General features: G+C 29.7%; 1 protein-coding gene and 3 long non-coding RNA genes across 5 annotated transcripts; 2 read left to right on the top strand and 2 right to left on the bottom strand.

Annotated features, from left to right (window-relative positions):
- Positions 1 to 1,551: 1,551 nt before the first annotated feature.
- Positions 1,552 to 6,809, bottom strand: LOC126841671 (uncharacterized). Of its 2 annotated transcripts, none has more exons than XR_007686223.1 (6): positions 6,622 to 6,809; positions 4,633 to 4,830; positions 4,403 to 4,571; positions 4,058 to 4,221; positions 2,953 to 3,211; positions 1,552 to 1,832 (listed from the first exon to the last, which is right to left on the bottom strand). It is a non-coding gene; the product is annotated as an uncharacterized LOC126841671 (long non-coding RNA). The 2 variants fall into 2 exon arrangements; XR_007686222.1 differs by having other exon boundaries at positions 1,556 to 1,832; positions 4,403 to 4,545; positions 6,622 to 6,807.
- On the top strand, positions 5,477 to 6,244 carry LOC126841672 (uncharacterized). The gene is made up of 3 exons (XR_007686224.1): positions 5,477 to 5,510; positions 5,603 to 5,674; positions 6,051 to 6,244. It is a non-coding gene; the product is annotated as an uncharacterized LOC126841672 (long non-coding RNA).
- A 315-nt stretch (positions 6,810 to 7,124) lies between the features above and the next one.
- On the top strand, positions 7,125 to 8,464 carry LOC126841670 (uncharacterized). The gene is made up of 4 exons (XR_007686221.1): positions 7,125 to 7,188; positions 7,448 to 7,552; positions 7,657 to 7,747; positions 8,212 to 8,464. It is a non-coding gene; the product is annotated as an uncharacterized LOC126841670 (long non-coding RNA).
- A 4,000-nt stretch (positions 8,465 to 12,464) lies between these two features.
- Positions 12,465 to 17,803, bottom strand: LOC126841673 (glucosamine-6-phosphate isomerase-like). The gene is made up of 6 exons (XM_050578266.1): positions 17,674 to 17,803; positions 15,275 to 15,403; positions 15,109 to 15,210; positions 13,774 to 13,956; positions 13,498 to 13,682; positions 12,465 to 12,539 (listed from the first exon to the last, which is right to left on the bottom strand). The coding sequence occupies exons 2-6, from the start codon at positions 15,396 to 15,398 to the stop codon at positions 12,465 to 12,467; spliced, it is 669 nt and encodes a 222-aa protein (XP_050434223.1). The 5' UTR covers positions 15,399 to 15,403; positions 17,674 to 17,803.
- Between the last annotated feature and the right edge of the window lie 4,138 nt (positions 17,804 to 21,941).

Here is a 21,941-nt window from a genome sequence, read left to right as displayed (position 1 = left end):
TGGATACTCTATTTATTTTTAAAATTTTAAATGGATATGTTGATAGCCCGGAACTTTTAGAGAGAGTATCTCGCTTAGTGCTGTAACGCAAAAGCCTTCACGTCCATTCTACTTGTTACAACCATACGGCGATAACAATCCCTATATTGACATTTATCTGAAATAACTTCTTATTTAGACTTAAGTACTATTATACTATTACGTCTCTGCGTTCTACATATGACGACATCCAGGAACACTTCTATCAATGGTCTAGTTATGTGTCCAACTATCACCGTCCAGGGCCAACCGACCACTATAAGTACTCACTGCGAACAGGGCTAAATCGGTCAGACGTCGTCTAGTATTCTACAGCTCAACGTCCTGTTATTAAGTGCCCTATTGTCCAATACTTAACTGTTATTTTACATTGTGTTGATAAACGTTTCATAGTTAATATTCATATTAAAAGTTATTACTAACTTTTGGTTGTTAATTCTGTTCTGCCTACCCTCTTCCATCCTCACACGGCCTCCAGGCATAACAGTGCCTAGTGTAAACAATCGGCACAATAATACTTTTTTAATTGAGCATCAATCAAAGAATTATGTAATAAATAGCCCTATATGTAGAATGTTAACTATATGTAATAAATTGTCTAATTTTGATTTTTTCTTTGATAATATATGTAAATTAAAATTAAGTGCTTTAAATTTAATGTGATTGATATATGTGTTAGTTAATAAGGTTGTTAAATGTTTATTGTGTTAATGTTATTACTGTATTACATCTGTACTCATTGCTCCCTGCGGGCGTTACTTTATTAAATAAATAAATAAATAAATATCTATTAATACTTGTGATTGAACTTAGCTGTCTAGACAGTATACACATTATTTACTAATCTATTGGACCCCAGACAGGTTCCTAGAATTTTAAGGGACAATAATCTTTTTTTTTAATTGAGTTTCTGATGTGTAACGTGTTACCTATAAAAATAGATAGTACCCGGTTAAGTTTATACCCGAGTTCATAACTTAATAACCATTTCATTTTCAAGAGTGTTTTTATACTTTTGCTGAAAGAACGTACATAATTATTTTATACTTAACATTTATTACTAATTTTTTTCTCAACTATTTAAAATTTTAAATATTATAATGGCTCAAATAAGACAATTAAATCGAGTTCCAGGTCTTAGGAAAAACGAAGTTATTGAAAAAGACGATTTAGGTTTTATATATTGGAATCATCATAAAAATCGTAATCCAATGACCTATAGATGTAGACTTTATAAATCTGTGACTAAGTAAGTAACTAAGAAACTTAATAGATATGTATTTGTATTTATAGTAAGAATGTAAATAGGCACAAAAATTATTAGAGAGTTAAAATTATCTTTAAAATCGAGCCCATCTTTTTTTTTAATATATATATTTCATTTAAATTTTTAACGTGCCTAATCCTAATTGTCATACAAAAATGTAAATTATATGAAAAGTTTTTTAAATTAAATAATATACAATGTATTAATTATTAAAAAAATAGCTTTTTATTTCATTAACATTAAAAAAATTAGAGTGGAAGACAACACTTTTAATAATAATAATGTTAATACTATTTTGAACAATTAAACTAACACAATATTGATTATTACAATACGATTAATATAGTAAATAAACACACATATACAAGCATAACGTCAGAATGAGTGAGTCCATCACATTGTTTTTGAAATGTTGTTATCTTTTGATTTTATTATAGGTGGTTTTGCTCTAAAACCACTCTGGACTGAATAAAATGCATTCTGTGTAGCTATGTTATTTAGATGCTGTCAAGGATGCTGTGATAGTCTGAAAACCATAAAAAAAATCCTTATTACTGAACTAATAATTACACATCACAGTTTAACCTTTAAAAAAAAAGGTTGCAAAAAAATTGTCTACACCTAACTCCTTAATAAACAGGAGGTATAGCATGGTATTAATTCCAGCTCTTATGAATTTGTAGATTTTTTGGTTAAATGGCTATAGATAATACATTTATAAATAGGTATTTTTTTAAAATTATATACAAAGGACTCCTCTGTCTATTAATAGAAAACCCAGTCAATACCTTTGAGTTCAATTTTAATATTGAATTATTAGAAAAACTTTCCGAATAAAATTGATCTCTTCTTATTTCTATTTTAACTAATGCTTGATAGATATGCAATATGTACTATGAATGAAATTACTTAAATAATTTATAGATGCCCAGCAAGAGGAAAAGTGTACCAAGAAACACCAAATGTTATGATTTTGGTACAAAATCATAACCATGGACATAATAATGAAGTGCCTATACGACGGTTTAGAAACCAAATTAATGCAAGAGCTCAAAATGAGTTAACTCCAATGCGAGTTATTTATAATCAGGTTCTATTAAATTTATATAATTTATAATCTGACATTTAGTTAAAAACAACATATAAAATATAATTGATATCAATAAGTTATAATTATAATCATTATTCTATTGACAGTTGATAAAATATAAGTTTAGCGCCAATGCAGAGCTGGGAAAGTATTGTTTTTACAATGATGTATTTTTGATTTTTGATTCCGGACCCAAAATATTTTTTAAATCCCTAAACCAATAACCAAGATTTTGCATGTAAAAAGTACATTAATGGGCCAAATATTAATATCACCTCTTTTCCTTCAAAATCGTAAAAACACCCTAAAAGTGTACACATTTTGTAACTTAAGATTAAGGCGCTTTATAACTTTTTGAAAAAAAGTCAAATGAGTTCCAAATTTGTATGGAATATTCTTTACACGTGGTCTTATCGTTTAACGTTGACAAACCAAACAAATATCCCCAACTTCACTGTTCTGTTTTTTTTTTTTAAATTGTATTTTCTAAAAGATTTTAAATTTTATTAAAAAGTGTGTAACATAATACTTATGTAGACTAATAAATGAAACATACTTTATGTATTTAATTGAATATTAGATGTCCACAAATGAAACATTTGTTGATGTTAATGTGAACCGCTATGAAAGCCTTCGTAGAACAATGGCAAGATTTCGGAAAGATGGTCAACCACAAAATCCGCAATCAATGGAAGAGTTTAGTCTTCAGCTAGATGGCCCATATCGTGATAGAGCAGCTATCTTGGGAGTAAATATTTATGCTGGTACAGTAAGAGGACATGGCGAAGAAGGTTGTTCAATTATATTTATTACCCCTGAAACCAGAAGGTAAAAACCATCACTTTAGAAATTACCTGTGTATTGTATATTAGGGTGTATAACAAACGTTTTAAACAAATAGCTAATATTAGTTTATTAACATATTTTACTCATGAAAATATTAAGATTGCTCAGGGAAAGTCCTGATATTTATATTGACGGAACTTTTGATGCGGCTCCATTATTTGGACAACAGTGCCAGCAGATGCTAGTCATCATGGCAAAATCTTTTGGCTATGTAAGTATAATAATTAATTATTTACTAACATACTGTAATATTACAACTTATGCTTTAATTATGAACTATAATTATGATTATGACGGGATTTCCAATAGTTTTTGCACTTATGTCCAGAAAGACTACAGCTGCTTATAATAAAATAATTAGCTTTTTAAAGCAATTGGAACCAGCCTGGAACCCAAACACTGTAATGAGCGATTTTGAAAGGGCGATAATTAGCTCATTTGAAGAACATTTCCCGAATTGTAGGCACAGTGGTTGTTTTTTTCATTTGGGCCAAGCTGTTTGGAAACGTGTGCAAACTGATGGTAATTATTTTAAAGAAAATAAAAATCTGATATATATATATATATATATATATATATATATATATATGTGTCTATTGAATTTTTAGATAAATATTACATTTGTGATTTAACTTTGAATATTTAATTTATATAAACTTTTATGTAAACTAATTATGCATTAAGAGGAAAAACTAGTTGTTAAATACATAATTCTGTATAATACTCCAGATGAGCATATAATATTTTATATATTAATAATTATTAAAAATACATTTTTAATCATTTAGATAAGTTAAAAATACTGTTATTATTACTTAGGTCTGACAGAGTTAGCCAAGACAAATCCATTCTTCTGGAAAATTGTCCACATGTTAATGGCATTGCCTTTGTTACCATCCCAAGACATTGTTGATGGATTTAACTGCATTTTCAATCATTTTAATGGACTGGTAGATTTTATTGAAATTGGTGAACCTGACTATGGCCATAAACAGGAATTACAAATGCATCAAGAAAAAATTAGAGATTTTTTCATGTACTATAGGCGTTTTTGGATAAATGGTACCATTGCAAATAAATTATTATTGTTGTACTAATTTATAGTTGAAATATATAGTTACTTATAGATAAATATCACTGACATTCATTTATACACATACCTATTCATGATACTTCTTCTTTTCAGAAATTGGCCCTGTTACTCTCTCAGTACATGGGCGTACTGATAGAACAAATAATATTTTGGAAGCGAGCCACAGGAACTTGATGAGCCATTTCACGCATCCAAATCCATCACCTTGGTCTTTTGTTGGTAAGAAAAGTAATAAACTTTATTTCAGTAAGATAATAATTCATAAAATTAAACGTTATATTATAGAACGTTTATTACCATATATTGGAGCCATTACTAAAGACATAAGGCGAGCAAGAGATGGAATCGAAATTCATAGGGATCAACCTGTAATATGGCAACAACAAAACAACAAAATTTTGCGAGCACAAAGACAGTTGGGTATGGGTCAACTGACAATATTTGAATTTCTTGTGCGCTGCATACATACAACACCACAATTTGGAGTGCCAGCACCTATTCAAAGTAAGAAAGTACTATATAAAATTGTACATTACATTTTACAAAAGAATTAAAATATAACATTTAATCCTAAATTCTTCAATTATTTTTTTAAATTATGTTTTCCGTATTTTTTTAACAATTTTTTTTTTAAATAAATAAAATATAATTAATTAAGTACTAAAATAATATAAAATATCAATCATATTACCATAGTGTCAATATTCTTTGTGTATTAAAAATATTAGTATATGTGCATTTTAATTTATAAAATTAGGTATTAAAATAATAAACTGAACTATTTACAGACGATGAACACGACATCCCAGAGGTTGTGAATCACGAAAATAATGTAAGTTAATTTTACATCTAACAATTGTGCTAATGAAAAACAGTGGTACAATAAACATGATTTTAAAGGCAATTCCCCTTGTGATTTTTAGATGCTCTCATTGGAAGTATAGGGGTGGTGTGTTTAAAACGATAAAGTTAAAGTTTTCCCCTATATTTTAAATTTACCAGGCCACTGATGAATATATACAAACTAAGTCTCACAATTAATCATAACACTTATAAGATTTGAGATTTTAGTTTTTGGGAAATATTAAAATCTGTTTTTATCTATTATTATTAATTGCTTCAAAAAATTATTTTTTTTAAGGCCGCTGATCTACAAATTGATAATCAGGACTTTGGTATGTTATCTTTAACATTATTATTTAAATAAGATGTTTAGTAGTTAATTAATTGTAATTATTTTTATTTATTATTATTGTGATAAATTCAGGATCTGATGATGATGATGATGATTTTGATATCAGTGATGTAGAACCTAACGACATTGATGATATGATCCGAGGTAAAATATAATAACTGATATTGAAATCCTTTTATTGACATTGAAAATGTTTTTTTAAGACATTGACTACCAGAGCTTTTTCTTTTATTTCATAAAAAAAAACATAATAAAATAATATTTGAGCGTAACTATCCTCACCTTCTTGTAATAGCCAATGTGTTAAAGATTTTGATTTAATACATTATAAATATTATCATTGGTACATTTATGGAAGCTTAGCACCTTAATTTTCAACAACCCCCAAAAGTGTATTATTTTTATTCATTAAATATTTATACCTAGTTGTAGACGTCTTACTTATGTAGAAGTGCTGCTTAGAAGAAAATTAAAGGTTGTACTCCATAAAGCTTATTAAATTAATGATTCTTGTTTACAGATATTGATGACAACTGAAAACTATTACCGACTTATATGAAAATACTACATTGGTGTGCCTCTGAAGTCTTGTTTATTTTATTAGCTCTTATAAATTTGTACAATCATCATAATTCAAGTGATTTTGATGGAGTTAACAAGTGTATTCTTCAATTGATCAAAAAGCATCATTCGATGATGTCTTTAACAATAAATTAAAAGATTTTACCTTAACTGGTTCAAAAACAGTATTTTTTAATGTATAAGTAATTTTTTTCTTTTTTTCTACTGTTGTAGAAACTGCATTTTGTCTTTCTGGACATTAGAGCAAAAACTATCGGTAATCCCTTCAAATTCAGAACAGGCGAAATTGCCTGTCAGGTGCAATGCATATTTTATGTGTATGGTAGCGCATATTGCATAGGGTGTGGTGTGAAGTAATTGATGATAACAACTACCCGGTTCATCCGAATTTCCTATAATAAGCCAGAAAAGGTTTATGTGGGTCCCTACCCATGAGTTCATATTTGATGTAATTTCAATAACATTTTAATACTTTTTATTATTAAATTATAGTTATTATGATTACTCACTATACAATATGAGCCTTAAATGGTAAGGCTAAAGACGTATTAGTATAATAACACGAGCTGATACGTCCATCATTAACAGTTAAATACATTGAAATTATACAATAAAATTAAAGTAAGAATGATAGCACAATAGTAATTTATATTCAAAATTATTCGAATAAATAATATTTTTTTTATTACTTATAATTTTTATCACATAACAAAAATGAAAATTATTTTATCACAATATTTAAATACAGCCTTGTGGTTAGAACCTGGTTATTGATAAGAAAAAATATACTATAAGATGGCTTGGGAACCTATGACTCTGGGAACCTATGGCAGCTTGCCGTTAAAATCAACTGCCATTTTAAAATTCTTGTAGTATTCGTATTACAAGCAATTTAGTATTTTTTATCAGCAAGATTGTTATTTAGTGATAACAAAAAGTGATAACGTTGGCGCACGTATATAAAAAAAATAACCATGTTAAAATATATTATATTTTCTTAAATAGTACACATTTTTACGATACATTTATTATGACAAAAAACCAACTAGTTCATATGACGACAACGATAATTATTGGTAAATAAAATTTACTTTCGTTTCTTATTAATATTAAATGATTATTTTTATTAGAATTCTTTTTTAATTCATAATTCAAAACTCTTATTTTCACATAATATAAACTTGCAATATTTAATATGAATTACATAATATATTTATCAATTATAGTACCTAGCGACAAAGTTCATACATACACTATATTGTACTAATTTGTGTGACAATATTATTACATCCTATTTAAATAAAACTATTAATACAAGTAAATTATGTTTTACAGTATGATGGTAGTTGTCTGAAGTCATAAAAAGCTTATCGGTATGCTTATTCATTAGAGCGGTTCGATTCCTGAAACTATCTCTAGTCTGATTAAGTGTGGTAACAGGTATGGAGTTATTTTTTGTAAAATTGTTTTAATTGATTTAATCTCTATTATTTTAATAATTACATTTCAACTTTTAACTTATTTATTAATAATATATCTTTCAGTTTAAGATGAGTCAAAGATTCTGGTTGAACAGTTCTCCTTCGACACTAACTGGAAGAAATAATTGTTTTATCATTTGTCTAAATAGACTAGGTAAGGAAAACATTCTAGATTTGTAGTATTAATACAAATATTGATACAAAATTAGTTTAATATCAATCTAAAACACCCTAATATAGGGTATTTAAAAAAAAAAGAAATCAAATGTAAATTATCTTTCTTTTTAATAATTTAATTTACTATTTCCTAACATTATTAGTTTTTGTACAAGAAAAATTGCATTTACTTGTAGATCTTACGTTTCATTGGTATGAGATAACAAACTAGGTCCACTTGATATATACCGGTCACAAATATTGTCTATTCATGAAATCACTCTTCCAAGTGTTATTGATAGATAATTTAAGTTGAATGGTATAAAAAAATGTCATTATCAATTTTCGTTATATTTAATTTTAACTTCACAATTAACAAACGTTAACATTAGTAATTCATTTTAAATTGGTTTTATATTATAATTATTATTAATATTATTTAACCATTTGTTGTTTTTTCAGCTAGAATGTGACCAGAGGAAGATTAAATGGACATATCATATATTTCTCCATGGACACTGTAATCCATGACGGATTTTTGACACTATATTTGAATATTTGTTGTTGAAGTTAATTGGATTTTGTGCAAAACCCCTGGAAGTATATTCTGTATCAGACTAACAGTATAAACGCCACCCAGTATTTCTGTTTACCTGCTGTTAAACATCGTAGTATCATCTCCAATCTCTTTATATTTTGTTTAATTTTATTTAAAAAAGTCTCATTATAACTTATTATTAATCAACTGTAATTCAGTTGTTTATTTATTGAATAATTTATTATCCTGTCTTCAACGTCCATATAAACTGTACTGTATTTATGACCACTACACTGATATCTCATTTGGCTAAATATTTTTAATTTTCAACTACATTAAAACAAAATTAAGATTGTTAAAATTTTTTTTTTTTTTTTGAATACTTGTATTATTGTTTGAATATTTTTACACTTTAAGTGTCAATACAAGTATCTTTAGTTTAACGATACTAACAGTATATTACTATTACAATTTTGACAAACATAATTATTAGCCTACCAAATAAATTATAAATGTAGCTTCTGTATTTGCTTATTTATTAATATTTACTTACCTTAATAACATTAAAATATTAATTTATTGTAAAAATATCTTGACCTAACTGAAAGATTGAAAATTTGTAAACTGTTGTGAAATTATGTTGATGTTGTTAGGAAAAATTGTGTAGTCAAAATTTTGAATACCTAGATTAAAAAAAAAAAACGGTACAATTTTTTTTTGCTAAACCAAGTAATTATACATTTGTAAATTTTGATGTTTAGTTTATAATATATACATTTTTAGTTAAAAAATATCTTTACTTAAGTATCATTTTATACTATTTATACTTTTTACCAGATTATTTTATGTGTTTTAAACTATTACATTTATTATTTCTATTATTACTATTTATTATTTATTTAAATGACTTATCAAACTTTATGAATTGTACTTTATAAATTATAAAATTGGTCTGAAATGTATACTGTGTTACTATAGGTAGCCTGATAGACAGGAAGTCTATATTGTTTTTTAGAAATAAAAGTTGTTTTTTCTTGGTTAGCTTAATTATATAGTGTGATTGACTAATTTTCTCTCATAATAATTTCAATTAGGTAAAATTATTTTTCAAAACATTTTTGTTTGTGTTATTTTACAACTGAAAACATGTTTTAATAACCACTTACTTTTTTGATAATTTTTAATTAAATAATATTTAATATGTGATAAAAAAACAAAGCGTATTTAGTATATAGTATATATTTGTTTATAATTTTATTATTTAGAAATGCATTAGTTTTTAGATGTAGTTTTTGACACAATAAAGTAAAAGTAAACCAAATGTATTTTTTCTAAATCTGTTCTCATAGACACGTTTACTCTCGATAACGAGTGATTTGTATCTGTGTATTGTATTAAGTGATATTATATAATACGTTTAAACGAAGGATGTTTAACATATTGAATACTCTCTTTGAGTATACAATGATGAGTTCGATATAAATTGTATTATAAAGTCCAGATACCGTTATCTTTATTTATATGCATAGTATAATGTAGTAAATAATTATAGATTCAACATTTAAATAATAAATTAGCTTTAGTAAGTTTAACCCTTAACAATACCTGCTATTATCTAATAACTATAGATATATATAAATAATGTCTTGATAATAATTGAATAGTTTTATAACATATTCAATATTTTTGATATTTTCATTTTAGTCAGTTATCAATGAATCAAAGTATACAACTATTTTATTTTTAATAGTAACGCAGTTACATCTTATATGAATCATAATTCATGAAACACAATTTTGTAGCTCTACACAGTTTTGACCTCTAAACTTAAAGTTATCTAGATTAAAATAGTTTTGAATATTGAAAACCATATGTTCAGTTTTATTCAAATTCAACTATAAAAACTCGTAAAACCATGTAAATATGTTTTAATAACTAAATATTATATTACTTCATTATTTGGGATTTAATGATTTTCAAATATTTTTGATAGAGACAGTGATAACGATATTGGTTTATAATGGCTACAGTCTAGTAATTATAACTAGAGCCCTAGTAATTATAATTACCGACTGAAATAATAGATAATAACTACTGAACAATTATTTATTTCCTGTTTTGTGTAAAGGAATGAAGAGACATTTGTTAAAACTATTGGGGCACTTACCTGAAAATAATGATAAATTAAATACCTACAACTTTTATACTTTTCATTGTTAACTACAATTTAGTTAAGTACAACTGTTTAACAGTATAAAGTTAGAATTATCTTCTACTAGTTTAATCTAGTATTTCTAACCAAAATTATGGGGGTATAAGATATTCCTAACACAATTATAAATGTTAATTATTAATGTTTTTAAATGTTCACTTAGTTAAAATAGAGTTAACCTGACCGCTTGATATTCATTTTTTTAATTTCTGATTTGACAATTTTATTATATACATATTAGTGGAATTGGAAATAGCCTCATTAGTTTTCACATTAAATATGTCCATAGCTACGTTTATATCATTTAAATTTTCACAACTTCACCAATCTTAAGTAAATATTAACATACTTAAATCAGTCTTATTATAACTTATTAAACTTATTGTGGGCAAAAAGAGCTTTAACAGCAGATCTCGATGAGAACGAGATAAGAGATAAATAAATATGATGAGATGCTGCAACTTGCAATTGTATCTATTTATTTTATAATATGTATTATTTCTATTTTTTTTATAATATAAGAAAAGTATACATTTCTTAATAAATGGAATGTAGGCAGAATTAATAACAGAAAAGTTATAATATCACTTCTATAAGAAACAAATCTAATTGATAATAATTGTATTTCTATAAAGGCAATCGAGGTAAAAGATAATTAGCCAAGTCTTTGCCAGGCTTGTACAAAAATATTTTATTACTTTTCACTAGTATCTTACAGCATCACTTTAGACATTTAATTCTACTTATGTTTGGAAATGTGCAATATCAAAAATTCTTATAAATCTATGGATCTATGAAAATATAATTTTAAAAGATCTAAATGAAATATGGATATACCTAAGTAGGTATTCTAATTTCTAATAGATTTTTATACTATCTGATTATCAGAGTATTAATTAAAATAATTAAAAAAAAGCTTTATGTCAATATTGTCCACCGTAAAACGGCAGGACTTAATCCAAAAATTATTTAACTACAACAGAAAGCAAGTTCCTAGAACAGAAAAATATATATTAAACACGAGGGTACCATACCTAATTTATAAAGGATGGAACAGTTTAATCGTTTGAAGAAGTTTTGCAGTTATTTAATTAAGATCTTTGTACCATACCAAGGGTAGATCAACATTTATGTGATGAGTATTTGATACGCTCGCATTAATGTGTATCAATTGTCATATTATGCGATTTCTGGTGTAATTATTCATAAATTATTAATTTAACTATTCACTAAGTAAATGGCCATATTAAATGAATAAGTACATAGATTAATAAAATATGGGCTATGCAATCTTCTAACAAACAAGGACATTTTCAAATCAAGAGATAATTGTAAATTTGCAAATTTATATTGACCAAAAATTGTATCATATTTTGTGGATATATTTTTTGATTTAATCACATTTCAGTGTTGTTGTATTTGTGGAAAAAGAGTAACAAGACTTACCGCGACGTTTTGCTGGTCGGCTTGTGCGATTCGGGCAAGACCGCTCTCTATTCGCACTTGCTGTTCAACAAGGCCGTCCAGACCTTCACGTCGCAGGTGGAAAACATTGGCGAATTCAAAAACAGCAAGGTACACTAACAATTGAACGTAAACGGACTTATGAGAACGTGATTTAATTGTGACAATTATAATTTTTGTTTTTAGAAATGTTTGCGTGTCGTCGATATTCCTGGACACGAGCGAGCGTTTGGTAAATTTTGGGATGTTTACAAGACGAGCTGTTAAGGGATAATTTTCGTCGTCGATTCGGAAAACGTGCAGACGTCGGTATGCGATGTAGCAGAGTAAGTGTAATACAATTTTTGAGATTTAAATTTCAACTAATCTGTCTTTTGCGTTGCTAGCCTGTTGTACAGAGTGATCACCGACGACACGATTGTTTCGAACAAAAGCAAAATATTAGTCGTTTGTAATAAACAAGACAAACTCATGGCCAAAGGTTCGGAAGTCATCAAGACGTTACTCGAAAAAGAATTGTATGGGCTCTCTATGAAGGGCCAACGCCTTGTGAGATCCCGTGATCAGTATCATCACCTGGAACCGGATGATTCAAGAAACCATTATGTCTTTATTATAACTATAGTTTATAAATGCTATTTATTGAGCTAAAAAGTTCACCATTTTCTTGATTCAAATGGAGAAAAACTGTGTCTTTAGACACAAGCAGTGCCAAACAAATATCTTAAATCCTTTCCCCTAAACTGGGTGGAAGTTTTTTTTCAGTAAAGTTTTACGGCTTAAGGTCTGAAAATCAGACCAAAAGTACATCTAGAGGTTGCAACATTTACAAATTAAATCTGCTGTCAAACTTTTTATTAAGGAAAACCAACCCAAAAATTTCACCTTGACAGTTTATATTTTGTTCTTCGTATGCCTGACCTGTCTGTAATAAACTTAGATTTCCGTTGAAATGGAATTTTATTGTTACTGGACGAAGGAGCTAATAATTGCTTTGCACATTAAATTTCTTTTAGCTGGTATAGTTGGTACTAGATTTTGAAGAAAATAAAACCACACACAGTAAGTCAATACAGTACTTCTTTCTCGACTTTTTAAATATTAGATGTACAAAAACTGTACATCATAGTCTAAACTGCTGTCTGTGCTATTGTCATATAATGGCCTGCTGTGTTTAACTTGAGGGTGGTTAGGGGAGGCTAGTGCTGGCAATGTTAGCGTTGGTAACACTGGTGACCAGGGCCGCCAGTGTACAACATTATTAATATTATACCAAGAGTCGTTTCGAACACTGCCTTTGAGTGTTGTTGACTTTTGTTTATAACGTACATATTTAATTAATATACAAAATTGGATTGTTTTTTTCACACAAGTTTATTTCGTTCTAATAATACTAGGGAAGTTTTCAACTTCCTTTCGAAACTCGTTCAGGCCGTAAGGTCAGGGAAGTCCGAACTTCCTTGGCGTCCTCTAGTTGTGCCAAAGTTATCTGGCTTAAGATGTATTTTTATGGACTCTGAATGTACGCGCTTACCGTTTGGGCGCTCATGACGGTTCCCACGCCGACCGTCAGAGCTTGTTTGGGCACCTTGTCGATGTCGTTGTCGAAAAATCTGGCATTGGCCTCCAAAGTCTCTTGTGCCAACGTCTTGACCCGTGTCTTGGACACCAGGGAAGAACCGGGTTCGTTGAACGCTATGTGACCGTCCGGACCTATGCCTGTGGTAGGTAGATGTATACATATTATATGGAAATCCGGAAAGTTGTCGAATCAAGCAAAAAAAGTTCTCAAGTCTGTGTGTGTACTTACCACCGACGAACAAGTGTACGCCTCCGGCCTCCTCGATGAGCCGTTCGTAGTTCTGGCACTCGGCTTGTAAGTCGGCGGCATTGCCGTTAAGTATGTGTGCGTTTTTCGGGTCTATGTCTACTTGAGTGAAGAAGTTTGTCATCATGTAACAGTGGTAGCTCTCCGGGTGATTTCTGGGCAAGCCTTTCGTGGACGACACGGTCCAAAAAATTAATAACATTACAATATTCGTATTGTTTTATTACATGTATGAGATTGCAGAATAAAAATTATCCCTCCAAAAAAATGGAATATTATTTGTTAGGGCTGGTAACACTGGTCCAGCGGTGTACAACATTATTTATAAGAAGAGTCGTTTTTTGAACTGCCGTTGATTGTTGTTGAGTGTCGTTTTTTTTTTTTTTGTTAATAATGTATTATATTAACTTAATAATTAATTCACGAAATTGGATTGGTCTTTTAAAACAAGTTTATTTTATTGTAATATATTATTTATACAATTGTCAATTCATGCGGTTAAGCAGATAGTGGACATGTGTGAGATTATCAATAAAATATATTATATTATAATGCAATAATGTATCCTTTATTTTTCAAGTGATATTTTTGGATTATTCATTATAATTTCCATAAGAAACATTTGCAGGGTCAATAAAATATCAACACAACGACGAATTGAGCAGAAAACGTGAAAAATGTATTTCACCGAAAACGAAACTGTTTTTGGTGTCAATTGATAATATTGTCTTAGTTGAGTTTAGAATGCGGAAGAATGGAAATGGCCATTATTATAACAGTTGGAATAAACATAAACGGTCAGAATGTAATTTCTCTCCTTTTTGAGGGCTTCCATAGTAAACAAAAAAAAAAATAGTCTTGACACAGTAACATAAGACAGTAGTTATATAATATTAAAAAAAAAATCAAATGGCCATATTTTTAAGATGTGTATTATGTTATTGTAATGTTTGAAGTAGTAAAAACCATAAAAACGAGAAAACTTCAATACCACCGATATGTATTGCAATAAATAATCCAGGGTAAAATAGTTGGGAGAAGGAGCTGTGGAAGACCTCAAATGTCTTGGACGGACAACCTCAGAAGATGGTCCAACACATCTACGAATTCACTATTCAGTGCAGCCATCAATAAACTTAAGCTCACAGTAGAAAGTATTGTAAGTATTGTATAAATAATACCAATATAAATTAACCTAATGCATATATTATGCACTTACATGCAGTGAAGGGTTAATATCAATATACTGAACGATATTTTATGGGGAATGAAGAGACTCTGAAAGACTACTTAAGAAATACTGGGACTTAAACTCACCAACGTACTCGTCCATGTTGAAAGTCTTGACGTACTTGAAAGAAACTTCACCGGCCCTGTAGTACTTGATCAGGTACTTGTACATCCCTAGCGGAGTTCCACCTGAAGTCGGTCTGAAGTTAATTGGTTTGCTTGTAAATAAGAAAGTGCGTTATTATACACTTACCCGTAGGAAGACCCAAGACAAAGTATCGGTCGGGCCCCGGGTTGAAGTCTTTGATTCTCTTGGTCACATACTTGGCCGCCCATTCCGAGACTCTATCAGCATTTTCAGTTATTATCATTCTCATTTTGGCTGCATAAAGACAAATAAAAGGTTGTGAAATACAGTGACCGAGCCAGATGATACAAGAATAGGTCAACAATTTCAAAACAACGCAACATGTACCTATCTATGTCATAGGCCCTATTTATTGAGGAGTTAGGTCAAGGTAGTTTTTTGCCAAAATCTTAATCTTATGCACATCTTATTCCTTTGATAATTCACTAACTGTTCGGTTCTCTCGAGTTGTACTCGTACAACAAATAATTAGTTGGATTTGTGTGTTGGCAAGAGCTATATATTTGTATTAATTGTCAATTGCACAACCATTGAAATCATAGTAGGTATGTAAAAAATAAAATAAAAACACATCATTGTATAATATACAATACCTACTCAGCCAGGCATCGAAGGTAAAAATATAATGCAATTAAAAAAAATGTTTATTAAATTAAAATGAAACTATACAACTAACTCGATACATGCACAATATAAATGTTCATGGACATTTCTTAAGGAGTTAGGTATAGATCTTAATTTTAAGGTTTAACCGTGATGTGTACTTATTAGTCCGGTAATTAGGTGTTTTTTTTTTTTTTTTGTAGTTGAATGCAAAAATATATTTTTAAACTTTTTTAGGCATAGTTTTTATTTATTTGTATACAATAATTTTTTACATCATTTATTTTCTCACAAGGTCCGAGCTCAATCGTAAAAACAATAGGTATGGTATAAATATAATGTTAATAAATACAATTATTAATGACTTGACATAGGATCTGGCCGTGAATGGTAATTGCTTTAGCTGTGCTTTATATGTGTGTATATATGGAAGAGGAAGTGTCATGAGGCCAACTGCATAATAATATCCAATGGTCTTAATAAAAAACTTAAATAATAAATGTCCGATATAGATATAGTAGTTTTGTAAAAAAGAAAACGGTCGATTAAAAAAATAGGTATCACATTTGATATATATATATATATATATATATTATGGCCTATGAACTTTTGAATTGAGTAAACAATTCTAAAAATGTAAATACACGGATTTGATTCTATTGTAAAAATTGATGGGCAAGCTAGACAAATGTTTGACGTTTATATAAATATTAGGTAATAGTTTTAAAATCTTTTTCTAGCAAAAAAAATATATATATATTTTAAATGTTTGACAATAGTTAAAAGTAATAACGTTTCATTACAATAATTACTATACTGTTATTGTTGGTAAATAGTGTAATTTCCATTTTGCGCATCGTCAGGTTAGGTTAGAATAGGTATTAGTGTAATATATTTCTATTTGTTCTATTATTTTAAGACACAAATAAGTAATAGTCAGTAACGTACTAAGATTTGATAAAGAAATCAACGATTTGACACCTAACAATGTTACATAAGAGAAATTCAGTAAAATAATGGTCAATATTAACTACATAGTATTATAGCAGATATGGCCTGGTGTCGGCGTTTACTGTAAAAACTACCAAAATTATTTTCTTAACAAGTTCTACATGCAAACAAATTATAGTTTATTGATTGTTACTCGGTCGACCTGTCTAAGACTCCATTTTGTACCAACTATATCTAATATATTTTAGACATTTTGTATCCCAAGGAAACGTTTTTACAACGCCCCTTTAAAAAACAGCAGCTTTTTCAAACTAAACAAAAATTGAGCATTGTAAAAAAATACAAAACATCTTAACGATGACTTTAAAATAAACCTTAAATTAAATCTACTCACTTTCAAATTTATTAACACACATTTTAATAATTAATGTAGCCTTTATAGGTCCATTACACTTTAAAGCGTATCGAATAAAGTTTTGACAAATTTAAAGATGAACATTTTTTTTTTAAACAGACTTGTGCTGTTAATGAGTTGTTTGGAGTTGAATCTTTTTATTTTTATTTTTTTTTTACACTGAAATTAAATTTAAATTTACTAAAATAATCTAATTAAAACGGTGATTAAGTGGATTTCACTTGTAAGCCAACTAAATTGTATACCATGTAATTAGGATTCAATAACTATCGACGAGTAATTATAAATAATTATATTAATCGACAGATTTAGTTTAATTAATAGAGGAAATAGACATTACGATATTGTTGTAATAATTGTTAAGTAATAATCATCAAGATGTATAATGACGTTTCGAAAAGAGGTAGGTACAGTTTTAATGAAATTTTTTCATACCTTAAATCAATGTTTCTAGTTTTGTGTTACATATTAATTACATGTGTTACGAATTATTGTGTTAAAAAAAATATAATAGCATTCATTCAAGTGTTCTTACCGATTTGATTTCTTATATCAATTCAATACGACGTGCAGCATTCAAGGCGGGCGTGTCACTGCTTGTGTTATTTAAATGGCAACTATTTAGCTTCTACACTCAGCTCGGCTTTGTCTGTAGACATGGAACACATGTAATATTCTATATACGTATATGTAATACAATGTATATTATTATGACCGATAAGGTTGTTGATGTTTATTTTCTCTGTCATTATCTTTTTAGTTTGTGTACTATGTGCCCATATAGTAGTAATTACTAATTATTTTGTATCCGGTGCAGCAACACGTTTATGTGAACAAAAGTTATTTTTCTTTATTGCCCGCTAAAGAAACTACTTAATTATATCGACATTAATATTGTATTAATACTATATTATCGTGTTTATAAGCATTGGATGTCGAATAAAAGAAAATATTAGGTATTATACAATATAATAATATTTCTGTCTAAGAAAATAATAACGATTAGGTATATCGTTTCATTTTGAAATAATAGTTTTATCTGATTTATTTTACTGTATCTTAAAAAACGTATCAAACATCCGTACACTTTTTTTTATTGTATTTTTCAACGATAAAGAAATGGAACATATTTCATTATATCATGAAAAATGATTTGTTTATTTACACACAACAACATAACATGGTAACGATTTGAAAACAATATAAACAAAATATAGGAAACACAATAATTTTACAAAACAATTATTAAAAAAATAAATTATTACAATAACATTAACGATCAAAAGTATTTACAGTAAATTAAACGGATAGGTTGAAAATGCAAGAAAAGGCAACAGTATTAAGTAGAATCAAATAAATATTTACAGTAAAAATAACAAATATGGGGGAAGGGGGGGGGAAGGTGCAAGCCACAAGGGTACGTTAGAAACCGGAATAATAAAATCCTCTGTCGACGGGCTTGTCCGGGTACGGTTGCTTGCTTCTAAGGCTCTTGGCCTCAGGGTCTTTACCCTCGCGACCCTGGCTCTGTATTCGGCGTTCCCCGTGGCGGTGCTTTGGCCGAAGCGGGCCGCCACGATCGGTGTCCTACGTACGGGTTCTTGGGCCGGTCGCGTTTCGGCGGGTTCCCGGGACGGGCCGCTGGCAACGTCGTCGCCGCCGCTATGGGCTTCGATGGTCGGTGGTTTGACCTAGGTGGCTTCGTACAGAAGTGCGTCAATAATGGCGTTGTACGCACCGGCAACAGTTGACCGTGCCCAGCGGTTCAGACTGGTGGCCAGACAGCCTGACTTCTGGCGGCCGACGTCGTTGGCGTTTACGGGAAACAATTTTTTACAATGTGAGAACAGCTTGTAACAATGATAACAGACCAATGCGGTGGAAAAAATAACGTAACTAATAAGAGCAATTAAATATATGAGAATATAAAAATACATTACATAAAAGAAAAACATTAAAAAACATATAGTATAAAAAATGATTGGCTTTGGAATAAATTTACAAGAAAGACATAGGATTATTAGGAAATATAAAAAAGTTACCAAAATGGAGGAATATAAAAAATAACGGACACAGTCAACGTGGGCGGAATACCAAGAAAAAATAATAAATAATAAATTGCGAAGTGCACTTATACTAGAAATAAAACGATATAAATGAACAAAGACCATAATTAATTGGCATGCAAAATTCAACCCATCCAGAGCCTGTCGCACGTCCGCGGCATCTTCGCCGGCTTGGTCGGCTTTGGACTTGGTGGGTGCCATACGATCTAACACTTTCATAATGCCAATTGACAGCCCGTTCTTCAAAATATTGTACAAAAAAGACATTGCTTTAGGAGAAAAGGTTATTTTTGATAAAGAGAACAAGAGAAATATAAAACATGAAAACGATACACAGTACAATTTTAGACAAGTCAATAGTTACAAAAAAACAACGGCCGTCGTGACGACCGTTAGTTTATTTGCAACATTTGATTGTATAATATAGTAGCCAGACATATTATTATTATATTTGTTTGTTTATCTAAAGTCTTAACACCCCAAATGGATAACGTGTACAGTTATTAAAAGTTTCACAAAAGAATATACAGCAACAACTTGGGTATTAGATATACAAATAGAAATAATAACAAATAAATATATACACAATAAACACATGTAAGCTTAATTACTATTCAATATATAATATTTTTTAATTTAATTTGGGAATCAAAAGAAAAATCAAAATTAAGTACATTGTCACATGCATCTAAAATGCGATACTCTGGACTATATTTAATTAAGTTTGTGTAGCATTGTGGTATTAAGAACGGGCGATTATTTCTTAAATTAAAGGTTGGAATTTTAAAGTTTATTTTGCTTAGGAATTCTGGACAGGATAATTTACCATTTATTAATTTATGAATAAAACCTAAGTCGTTATATAACCTTCTAGAAGCCAATGACTCTGAATCCAATTCTACAGCTAAAATATTAGACATAATATACGTTGTACCCATAAATGCCCGATTGATGTGTGTATGGATTAAATAAAGACAAATAATAAAGGTTCAGCTAAAGTATACTCAAAAACGGAATTTCTTCTTCGGATTTGATTTAATAATATATGTTTTGTGTTTGTGAAAGCGCTTGCTGTATAATAGCATAGAAAATCTAAGGTTATACTGGGATTAGGTTTATCACAATTTGACAGTACTGTCGAATCAGATATACACTTTTTTAGGATTTGCCAACACATCCGTGTTAAAATAGGTAAGTATTACTACTGCGTTGTATCTCATTAGATTATTTACAAAAAACAAAATGTATTAAACTTTTCATGGATCCAGTGAAAAATTTCCAGAAAACTACTAGGTATGTATACATTTTTGTACACATGGTCTTTTTTTTTTTTAATATCCTGTTTTATACTAAAGAAATAAATCATATCATAAAGAAATGGAAAATATTTTATTTAACAAATTTTTTTTTTTTATTTACACAGAATAACATGGTAACAAACGATTTAAAAACAATTAACAAATAGGAAAAATGCCAAGTACAATAATCAAACAAGAACAAGCCACAAGGGTTTGTAAAAACCCCAAATAGTGAAATCCTTTATCGTTGGACGTGTCCGGGCCTTCTTCTCTAGCTCATAGCGATGGCCGTTAACCTGGCTTTATACTCGGCGTCCACGATGGTGGTGGTTTGGCCAAAGCGGGCCACTGCTCGGCCGGTCGCATTGACGTCTGTGGCTTCGAATGGGACCGTACAGCCTAGGCCTTCATGCATTCCGGACAGCAGTTTGTCTTTGAGGGCCTTGCACGCATTCGAAACCGTTGAGCCATTGCTTTTGGAGATAAAGTTGATTTTTAATTAGATAAAGATTTATAAAACAAAACAAGTCACAGTGAAATTTTAGAATATTGTACACAAAAGCCATTGCAAAGTTGATTTTTGATTAAAGATTCACAAAGATTTATAAAGATTTATAAGACAAGAAAACATGAAAACAATACAAAACAAGTCGATAGTTACGATAAAACAATTTGCAACATTTGATTGTATAATATAGTAAATTAATTAACAAATAGTAAAAATGCCAAGTACAATAATTATACAAAATAATCAACAAGAAACAAATGACAATAATAATAATATGAATCAAAATAGGTCTGGAGGTACAAGCCGGATATGTCCGTGCCTTCTTCTCAAGCTCATAGCGATGGCCGTTAACCTGGCTTCATACTCGGCGTCCACGATGGCGGTGGTGGTTTGGCGGAAGCGGGCCACCGCGTTCCTGTTGCTCGGCCGGCCGCATTGACGTCTGTGGCTTCGAATGGGACCGTACTGCCTAGGCCTTCATGCATTCCGGACAGCAGATTGTCTTTGAGGTTCTTGCACGCATTCGAAACCATTGATCGTACCCGACGGTTGAGACTGGCCAGAGGGCCTAGTGTTTGGCGGCCGACGTTGTTGGTGATTGAAATAACAAAATACATTACATAATAGATAAACATAAAAAAACATACAGTATTAAAAATGATTGGCTTCGGAAAGTGCCGAGAAATAAATTGACAAGAAAGAGTAAGGATTAACAGGAAGTATATATAAAAAAGTAACTACAATAGATGAATATAAAAGCTAATGGACACAGTCAACAAATTGAAGAAATCAAACGACACGACTGAATAATGTGCAAAAATAACCAATTTAAAGCCACTGTTCGTGCGTTCATGGGTTTGGCGGCATCTCCGTTGGCTTGGTCGGTAGGTTGGACGTCGGCATTGACTGTTTGCGTATTGGCTTCGGGCTT

The sequence above is a fragment of the Adelges cooleyi genome, unplaced genomic scaffold (assembly GCF_023614345.1).
Source record: "Adelges cooleyi isolate 19-005CV unplaced genomic scaffold, UGA_ACOO_1.1 ACOO_flye_CR_arks_rails_tigmint_CR_PRNA_400, whole genome shotgun sequence".
NCBI classification, from domain to species: Eukaryota; Metazoa; Arthropoda; class Insecta; order Hemiptera; family Adelgidae; genus Adelges; species Adelges cooleyi.
This window is presented reverse-complemented; position numbering and strand designations above follow the sequence as displayed.

Coding starts and splice junctions, on each gene's coding strand:
- LOC126841673 (XM_050578266.1), bottom strand. CDS start 15,398: ATGAGAATGATAATAACTGAAAATGCTGATAGAGTCTCGGAATGGGCG. Junction 13,683..13,773: donor CGTACACTTGTTCGTCGGTG/GTAAGTACACAC, acceptor TACCTACCACAG/GCATAGGTCCGGACGGTCAC. Junction 12,540..13,497: donor CCGTCATGAGCGCCCAAACG/GTAAGCGCGTAC, acceptor ATCCGGTTCCAG/GTGATGATACTGATCACGGG.